Below are 9581 nucleotides of genomic sequence, written 5' to 3'. Positions count from 1 at the left end.
TGCATATATAATTATTTTGTGTCCGTAAAGTCATGGTGCACTTTTGACCAGTAGTATACAAGTATACCACGATCCCCGAATCTGACGCCCTTAGACTTTTATTTTTGGGGTTATGTGAAGCAACATGTGTACATTGAACGTATCAACAATATTAATCAATTAAAACAGAGAATCACAGACGTTATTCACTCTGTTACACCAGACTTCCTTACCTGTGTGTGGATGTGTGTAGGGCAACAAATGGAGCCCACATCGAAACTGCACTGAATAGGTATGAAACTGGGAGAGTTTTTCTTTTATTTGGAGCAGATTTTACATTTCTATCTTTTGTTGCTTTCCAGTGACTGGTCAAAAGTGCACCATAACTTTAAGGACAGTGTGTGTGTGTGTGTGTGTGTGTGTGTGTGTGTGTGTGTGTGTATATATATATATATATATATATATATATATATATATATATATATATATATATATATATATATATATATATATATATATATAAATTTAACCTGTTCTACGTTTTTTTTTCTTTGAGCCAATAAAATATCTTTATATATTTGTTAATGTGCAGTGCTTTTCATGTGCATATTGCTGTAGCAATTGAGTCCACAGGACAGGTGATAAACGTATGGTTACTGGAGGTCCAATCACTGTGACCCCCACTGAGCATGAAATTAATTTGAGTCCGATGCGAAAGCTGTATTGTACACGAATGACCACAGACGCAGTCACTTCTATGGGAGCAGTAGTGCACATGAATTATCACAGTTCCCTTTGGGTTGTGTCACACATGGACACCAGTTCTTTTATTTAGTGCGGCTCCCAGCAATTAGCCCCCCACCAGTGGGCATACGTTTATCACCAAATCTTTGAATAGTAATGAATGAATTTCGCAGGACCACCTCTAAATAAAGATTTGTTATACGACATCACGTGGGTTATTTACTGCAGGGGGCAAATTTGGAAAGCGAGATTCCTCATCCAGTAGTGCCAAGTCTTCAACATCTTGACCACAGTACTTCCTCTTGCATATTTTTACTACCACCTTCTTCTTCAGGAAAACTTTTATTGCCTCCCTGGAAGCCACAGCTTTGGCATTTTCTTTTGTTTTGCCACAGCCCATGCCTAAGTACACACCTTGGCATCGCAGTTCACATACAATGTTTTCCTGAGTGGTCTTATTTTGTGGCAAATCTGCCAAGTCCTTCAGAGGCACAAAAGCAATGTCCAGCGTAGAGCTTAAAGACTCAACAGAAGACGTGAGCACTTCTGTATGGTTGAGGTTGGGGCTGAAGCCCCCTGAAGATACCAGCTTCCAGGCTACTCTTTTGTACAGTTTATTAAAGAATGACTGGCGGCTCTTGACGTCCTCAGAAGTCAACCTGCGAGCACTTTTCCCTGTATAAGCTTGTGCCTGGGCTTTTGTGGTGGAGCGAGAGTAAGTGTTACTTTTCAATTCCTGATCAACAGACTGATGTCTGCCTACATCTGTCCTTTGTGCTTCATCGTGAGGAGCCTCCACAGGTTCAGCATGTGAACTTTCCTGGTAGTCCACGTTCGAGTTACTCCAGGTCGCATCAGTAGATTTCTGCTTCTTCGAGGGCTCAACTTCTACCCCTTCTGAATACAAAAAAAAAAAAAAAATATAATATATTACACTTTTGTTTGTACACTGGAAAAAACTAGTGTGTAACATACAGCAGAATACTATGGTCAACAAGGGCATCCAGTCCTACAGACCTTAGTCACATCTATATTTTTGATATTGGCATAGCAGTGGGGTGAATCTCCCAATTATAGCTTTTCTGTCTGTAGGCTCCACTCCTGATTTACTTTACAAATGGATGCAATCGTTAATAAAGAAGTTGACAACTTGGACAGATTATGATCTCCAGCGCAGGTTGTCCTGTTCAGACCTATTATGCCAATGCAGAAGATAGCAGCGGCATATAACTCTTGGCAGTGCCTCTCCACTTTCACTAAGGCCGGTTTCACAAATGCGCTTCAGGGCGCAGCGACGGCCTGCGCACGGCCGCCGCTAAGCCCCGCCTCCGGGTGCATGACGCTGCATGCGTCATGCTTCCCCTATCTTTATCACTGAGGACGCAGGCCGTGCGCAGTATGCGTTTGGCGGCGCCAGCGTCCTTTTGACAGTGCGCCGAGCACAACCAAATTGCAACAGGTTGCGTTTGGCGCTGGTCGGCGCACAGTCAAAAGGACGCAGGCGCCGCAAAAACGCATGGCCTGCGTCCTCAGTGATAAAGATAGGGGACGCATGCAGCGTCATGCGCCCGGAGGCGGAGCTACCGGCGGGGGCGGGGCTTAGCGTCGGCCGTGACAGGCAGTCGCTGCGCCCTGAAGCGCAAATGTGAAACCGGCCTTACGCTTGACCCCTCTTACTTCAAGATGCACTAATCTGGGGTATATTTACACATGTAGTCAAAATTGTTGGTACCCCTCATTTAATGACAGAAAAGCCCACAATGGTCACAGAAATAACTTGAATCTAACAAAAGTAAAAACAAATAAAAAAAATCTATGAAAATGAACAAATGAAAGTCAGACATTGCTTTTCAACCATGCTTCCACAGAATTTAAAAAAATAAATAAATAAAACCCATGAAATAGGCCTGGAAAGAAATGATGGTAGCCTTAACTTAATATTTTGTTGCACAACCTTTTGAGGCAGTCACTGCAATCAAACAATTCCTGTAACTGTCAATGAGACTTCTGCACCTCTCGACAGGTATTTTGGGCCACTCCTCAAGAGCAAACTGCTCCAGTTGTCTCGTGTTTGAAGGTTGCCATTTCCAGACAGCATGTTTCAGCTCTTTCCAAAGATGCTCAATAGGATTTAGGTCATGGCTAATAGAAGGCCACTTCAGAATAGTCCAATGTTTTCCTCTTAGCCATTCTGGGGTGTTTTTAGCTGTGTGTTGGGTCATTTTCCTGTTGCAAGACCCATGACCTGTGACTAAGACCAAACTTTCTGACACTGAGCAGCACATTTCTCTCTAGAATCCCTTGAGTCTTGAGATTTCATTGTACCCTGCACAGATTCTAGACACCCTGTGCCAGATGCAGCAAAGCAGCCCCAGAACATAACAGAGCCTCCTCCATGTTTCACAGTAGGGACAGTGTTCTTTTCTTGTTATGCTTCATTTTTCCGTCTGATGTGCCTTGCCAAAAAGTTCAATTTTTGTCTCATCTGTCCATAGGACATTCTCCCAGAAGCTTTGTGGCTTGTCAACATGTAGTTTGGCAAATTCCAGTATGGCTTTTTTAGGATTTTTCTTCAACAATGCTGTCCCTCCTTGGTCATCTCCCATGAAGTCCACTTTGGCTCATACAACGATGGATGGTGTGATCTGACACTGATATTCCTTGAGCTTGAAATCCACCTTTAATCTGTTTACAAGTTTTTCTGGGCTCTTTTGTTACCATTCGCATTATTCATCTCTTTGATTTCTCATCAATTTTCCTCCTGCGGCCATGTCCAGGGAGGTTGGCTACAGTCCCATGGAGCTTAAATTTCTGAATATGTGCAACTGTAGTCACAAGAACATCAAGATGCTTGAAAATGGTCTTATAGCTTTTACCTTTAATATGTTTGTCTATAATTTTCTTTCTAATCTCCTGAGACAACTCTTTCCTCCGCTTCCTCTGGTCCATGTTGAGTGTGATACACACCATGTCACCAAACAGCACAGTGAGTCTCTGCCACCCTCTATACAGGCCCACTCACTGATTCCAAGATTGTAGACACCTGTGATGCTAATTAGTGGACACACCTTGATTTAACATGCCCCTTTTGTCACATTATTTTCAGGAGTACCATCATTTCTGTCCAGGTCTATTTCATGAATTCTATTTATTTTTTTTTTAATCTGTGGAAGCATGGTTGAAAAGCAATATCTGACTTTCATTTGTTCATTTTCATAGATTTATTTTAATTTATTACTTTTGTCAGATTCAAGTTAATTCTGTGACCATTGTGGGTTTTTATGCCATTAAATGAAGGGTACCAACAATTTTGACCACGTGTGTAAAAGGCTTTCATAAATCTTAATTATACAATAATTGCAACTTTGACAGAGGACAGCCCTTTAAAGGGAACCTGCCCCCCCCCTTCCCAGGGCGGTTATAAGTAAAAGAGCCACCTTCAGCAGCACTAAGGCTGCATTCTGTGAAGATGGCTCTTCTGTTTCTGACCCCTAGTAAGGCAGAAATATTGACTTTTATAAATAGGTCCTCATACCTGTAATGCATCCCATAGGTATGGTGTGTCCCCCTGTATCAGCCGTCTGTCAGCAGTCCATGCCTCTGTTATGTCTGGGTCCCGCCTCCTCCTGTGTAGTATGCCTGTGCTGTGACAACTCTAGCTGCGCTTTCCCCCATCCCCCTCCTCCTCTTTATTTTTCCTCTCGGCACACAAGCGGGTCACTGGCAGGTCGGCTCATCAGACGCTGCGTGCTGAGGGAGGAAAAAGAAAGGAGGAGGAGGGCGATGGGGGAAGATGCAGCTAGAGTTGTCCCAGCACAGGCATACTACATAGGAGGCGGCACCCAGACACAGGACAGATGCATAATGGACGGCTGGCAGACAGCTGATACAGGGGGACACACCATACCTATGGGACGCATTACAGGTATGAGGACCTATTTATAAAAGTCAATATTTCTGCGTTACTAGGGGTCAGAAACAGAAGAGCCACCTTCACAGAATGCAGCCTTAGTGCTGCTGAAGGTGGCTCTTTTACTTAAAAACACCCTGGGGGGGGGTGACAGGTTCCCTTTAAAGATAAAAAGGCAACTTAAAATAGGCCTTACGTACGTATGCTATAGCCAAGACCGAGGAGAGGGACACTGAACATATTGTCAAAAAAACTAAAGGTTTGGGACAATAGACAAAAGGATAAAATACCTTTATTAGCAAGGGGTGCTGCATTGGAAGACGATGGGGGGGTACTCTTCATGCTGATCCATACTAGTGCAAAACCAAGCAAAAAAAAAAAAAAAAAAAAGAAAAAAGGGAAAGGTGCAGACGGAGTGGGTTGCAGTTCCAATGCAAAATCCACCACAATTAGAAATTTATATTTTGCAAGGCAATTTATTGATTAGTTCCTATGACCACGGTTCGGGAGAGCAGTAACATCACGATGGGGGCAGTTTTGTGGCACTGGGGGTGGCGGCCCACCCACTTCCGTGTAGTCACAACCGGCAGCAAAGACGGTGTGCGGCGCCACCAGAGGTTGGCCGCACCCAATCTCCAGCACAGGCCTCAAGCCGCGGTCTTTCCTGCCGGCTTCGACTGCACGGAGGTGGGTGGGCAGGCAGTGGTGGGATCCAGCGCATGTTGTCAGGCGGTGGGTCTGGCGGCAGAATCCCTCCCATTACTCTCCCCCCCCCCCCCCCCATTACACCCCTTTCACAGCCTCGTGATCGCAGCGGCAGCCTGGATCCGAGCGGCATCACTTGGGTGTTCCAAAATGGCGATCGGCGTACTTCCGGTGCGGTGGATTGTGGGATTCGGGGACACACAGACGTAAGTGGATGACGGACAATTTAAGGCAAATGAGTGCGTGTGTATATATACACACACAACACACAGTATAATATATATATATATATATATATATATATATATATATATATATTTTACACACATACACACACTTATCCCATTGGTTGTTATGTTTAATCACACTAATATCTAATCCTTTTTATGTTCATGTATGAAGATATCTTATGTTTTATCCCCAATTCTTGTATATTTTGTATTCTATTCTATAAAGTATTTCATTTTTATTTTAGATATTCTGCCACCTTGATAAAGACCCCGGACTGGTCAAAACGTCCTTTATTTTGTTGCTTATATACCCCATCTGATTCACCTTATGTACCCGGTGGCCATGTACCCGGAGGCCACCACAACGTGGCAGCAATGGATGTGTGGGGGCCTCCGGGTTTTGAGAAAATGCCGGCGGAGCCCCCCACGGAGCACAGCCCGCTAGCACCACACCACAGAGCCCCGCCGCACAATTTGTAAGTGTATTGCGACCATAAGACGCACCCGTATTTTCCCTTAAAATTTTTTTGGGAAAAAAAAAAAAAAAAAAAAGAGCGTCTTAAGGCCCAAAAAATACGATATATAATCAATAAAATTACCTCACAAATTATACAGTGCATGTAAGCAGATGGATAAGTAAAGCCTGTGTGACACAGAAGATGGGTTGTCATTTTTCCTGTGGTTTTGGTGAGCAGTGGCTCATTTACCAAACATTGAAGCGATTACAGTCCTAATGTTTACGTCTATGTTCTGCTAACCATTGCTACTTGCAATCCCTCTTTTCTTCACCTTGGAAACCAGTTCATCGCGGGTTGTATGGACTGGGGCATCAGTCACCTTTATATTTTCTGCCATGTCAAGGACTCTATCCATGACTGGTTGAGGATAACTAAGAAAAAAAGAAGCAAAGAAAAATACTAAGTCTGCTGCAATAGTGGCTACAAGACACAACAATGATGAAAACCTCAAAAAGAGGAAAAAAATCCTCCAAAAAATTCAGATACAAACCAGACAGGCCTAAATGCATCTGCACTAATACAGGGTTTTCATGTTAGAGTAGGACTGGCAAGTGTAAGGAACTTTGACGCAGTTTGCCAGCTTCCGTATTAAGGCCTTAATATCAACCAATACCTTACCTTGATATGTTTTTTGTGCACTTTTTATATTTCTTTCAGGGTGCAGTTGGGCCCAAATGGTTCTGCAAACTTGTGGCCTCTGTTCACACGGGATGCATTCTAGTTAGAACTGGGCAGCCCCCCTATATGGTGTTACTAAGAGGTTGTGAGCCAGAAGCCCTGCATTCCCTGTGTGAACACTGCCACATGCGGATTATTTCTTCTGCACTGGTGTACCACATGGCCAATCCCTGATTATAGGCTGGCTGTCTCATTTGTTATTACTGCACCTGTGCAGTTGCCATTTTACTTGGGTCCGCTGCACCCTGGATTAGTGCAGATGCATTTAGGCCTGTCTGGTTTGTATCTGAAGACACAACAATGATGTATATGTATAGATGCTACTATGAAGGGTCTTTCCAGAAGTTTGAGGTCAGTATTTGGCTACTGCTTCTACACAGACTCAGATAAAGGAGAGCTAGTCCTCACCAGTATTGGGCCAGATTCACAGCATTTTAAACATTTACCACTTTGTTTTATTGGCATTTTTAACTTTTTTGTAACTCAATGTGATTGTAAAGCAGGAATTGAAATCTAAAACTACACAAAAATGCCATGTGGTGCCTATTGGGGTCTGTGTTGTAGCTTTTATTATTGAGTTCTTTATCTGGCATTTTCCTATATATAGGCTTCTCTACGGGACTTAGGCCAGAAAAAAAAAAGCTCATGAATGCTTGTGTATGAGACATTGGTTGACAGTGGGTTACCACATTCAGTATTATGCGTGCCATGAGAGCCGCAGAGAACTACTGCGCATGCTTCAGATTCCCAGCCCCTTAGGGTGACTAAATCATAAGCGACTGCGGGGCGGGATCTCTGGCCGTGTGATAGGAAGGCCAGGATGTGATGTGAGAGCGCGGGCAGCACTAACTGCACATGCCCACGAAAATAGAGTACAGTGCAGGTGCCAGGATTTCAAAAGACCTCTGAGGAGGCGGAGCAGAGACTCCTGGAAGAAATGAGTGATGGATGTGAGGTGTCTCTCAGAGGGGGAAAGACCTGCCCCCCCGGTCAAAATTCTGGTATGTCTGACCAGCAGGGACCACACGCCGGGGGGGGGGGGCAGCAGGGACCACACGCCGGGGGGGGGGCAGCAGGGACCACACGCCGGGGGGGGGGCAGCAGGGACCACACGCCGGGGGGGGGGGGGGCAGCAGGGACCACACGCCGGGGGGGGGGGGGGCAGCAGGGACCACACGCCGGGGGGGGGGGGGGGGCAGCAGGGACCACACGCCGGGGGGGGGGGGGGGGGGCAGCAGGGACCACACGCCGGGGGGGGGGGGGGGGGGGCAGCAGGGACCACACGCCGGGGGGGGGGGGGGGCAGCAGGGACCACACGCCGGGGGGGGGGGGGGGCAGCAGGGACCACACGCCGGGGGGGGGGGGGGGGCAGCAGGGACCACACGCCGGGGGGGGGGGGGGGCAGCAGGGACCACACGCCGGGGGGGGGGGGGGGCAGCAGGGACCACACGCCGGGGGGGGGGGGGGGGCAGCAGGGACCACACGCCGGGGGGGGGGGGGGGGCAGCAGGGACCACACGGCGGGGGGGGGGGGGCAGCAGGGACCACACGGCGGGGGGGGGGGGGGCAGCAGGGACCACACGGCGGGGGGGGGGGGGGCAGCAGGGACCACACGGCGGGGGGGGGGGGGGCAGCAGGGATCACACGGCGGGGGGGGGGGGGGCAGCAGGGACCACACGGCGGGGGGGGGGGGGGCAGCAGGGACCACACGGCGGGGGGGGGGGGGGCAGCAGGGATCACACGGCGGGGGGGGGGGGGGGGCAGCAGGGATCACACGCCGGGGGGGGGGGGGGCAGCAGGGACCACACGGCGGGGGGGGGGGGGGGCAGCAGGGACCACACGCCGGGGGGGGGGGGGGGGGCAGCAGTGGCCACACGCCGGGGGGGGGGGGGCAGCGGGGACCACACGCCGGGGGGGGGGGCAGCGGGGACCACACGCCGGGGGGGGGGGCAGCGGGGACCACACGCCGGGGGGGGGGCAGCGGGGACCACACGCCGGGGGGGGGGGGCAGCAGTGGCCACACGCCAGGGTCCCGGTAGCAGCAGGATCACACGCCAGGGGCAGCGGCAGTAGGACCACACCTGACGGCAGCACCTGCACACTGCTCGCTCTTACCGGCAGCCGGAGAACACGTGGTTGCTCCACACCATGGAGTAGGCGAGCAGCTGGTCCAGGCCCCGGTGATTGGAGCCGAGAGGCGGCAGCTGCTCGTCTCCGCAGAAGTCTGTCATGTTCCGCAGTATGAACGCTCTCCGGTGCCGCCACTGCTTGTCGGACTCGCACTCGCCTCTCACACTCTCCACCCAGTCCGCCGTCTCTCGGTTCTGTCTGAGGAACTCGGATACATCATCTTCGTCCTCCATCCCCAACCCGGGAATCTGGCAGCAAGCGCCTCTAAACCAGTAGTAACTCCGGAGACACTAAGCAAAACTCCGGCTACACCGCCAGCTGTACGTCACTGCCCCTCATCGGTACGTCAAGGTGTTTCCGCTACCGCCACGTGACTAGATGCTGATCGTGCGGCGCCATCTTAGTTATGGGCAAACACCCGGGCCGGAACCACTTCTCATTCGCAGGTGGTTATGTAGAGTCCGGCTCCGTATGTGGAAGCCATTGGTGAGGAGCCATAAAGCAGGCGTGTACATGGTACCATATATAGTGCAGCACCATGAGAGAAAACTGCTTACATGGCGAATTTTCCCTTTTGCTCTGCCATTGTTTCCCCCTCTTCTAAGAGCCCTAACTTTTGCATTGTTCAGTAGCAGTGTTGTAGGACGGCTTAAGCTATGTGCACACGCTGCGGTTTTGGCCCTGCGGA

General features: G+C 49.2%; 1 protein-coding gene across 6 annotated transcripts; it reads right to left on the bottom strand.

Annotated features, from left to right (window-relative positions):
- Window positions 1-537: 537 nt before the first annotated feature.
- On the bottom strand, window positions 538-9376 carry CDKN2AIP (CDKN2A interacting protein). Of its 6 annotated transcripts, none has more exons than XM_073578027.1 (4): window positions 8879-9376; window positions 6327-6457; window positions 4924-4986; window positions 538-1620 (listed from the first exon to the last, which is right to left on the bottom strand). In XM_073578027.1, the coding sequence occupies exons 1-4, from the start codon at window positions 9124-9126 to the stop codon at window positions 920-922; spliced, it is 1143 nt and encodes a 380-aa protein (XP_073434128.1). In that variant the 5' UTR covers window positions 9127-9376; the 3' UTR covers window positions 538-919. The 6 variants fall into 6 exon arrangements, with proteins under 6 accessions (XP_073434128.1, XP_073434138.1, XP_073434173.1 ...); XM_073578063.1 differs by having other exon boundaries at window positions 1482-1620; window positions 6358-6457; XM_073578037.1 differs by lacking the exon at window positions 4924-4986 and having other exon boundaries at window positions 8879-9373.
- Window positions 9377-9581: the final 205 nt, after the last annotated feature.

This window comes from Dendrobates tinctorius, unplaced genomic scaffold (assembly GCF_039654945.1).
Source record: "Dendrobates tinctorius isolate UK_male_01 unplaced genomic scaffold, ASM3965494v1 ptg000008l, whole genome shotgun sequence".
NCBI classification, from domain to species: domain Eukaryota; kingdom Metazoa; phylum Chordata; class Amphibia; order Anura; family Dendrobatidae; genus Dendrobates; species Dendrobates tinctorius.
Note: the sequence above shows the minus strand (reverse complement) of the source record. Positions and strands in the feature narration are given on the sequence as shown.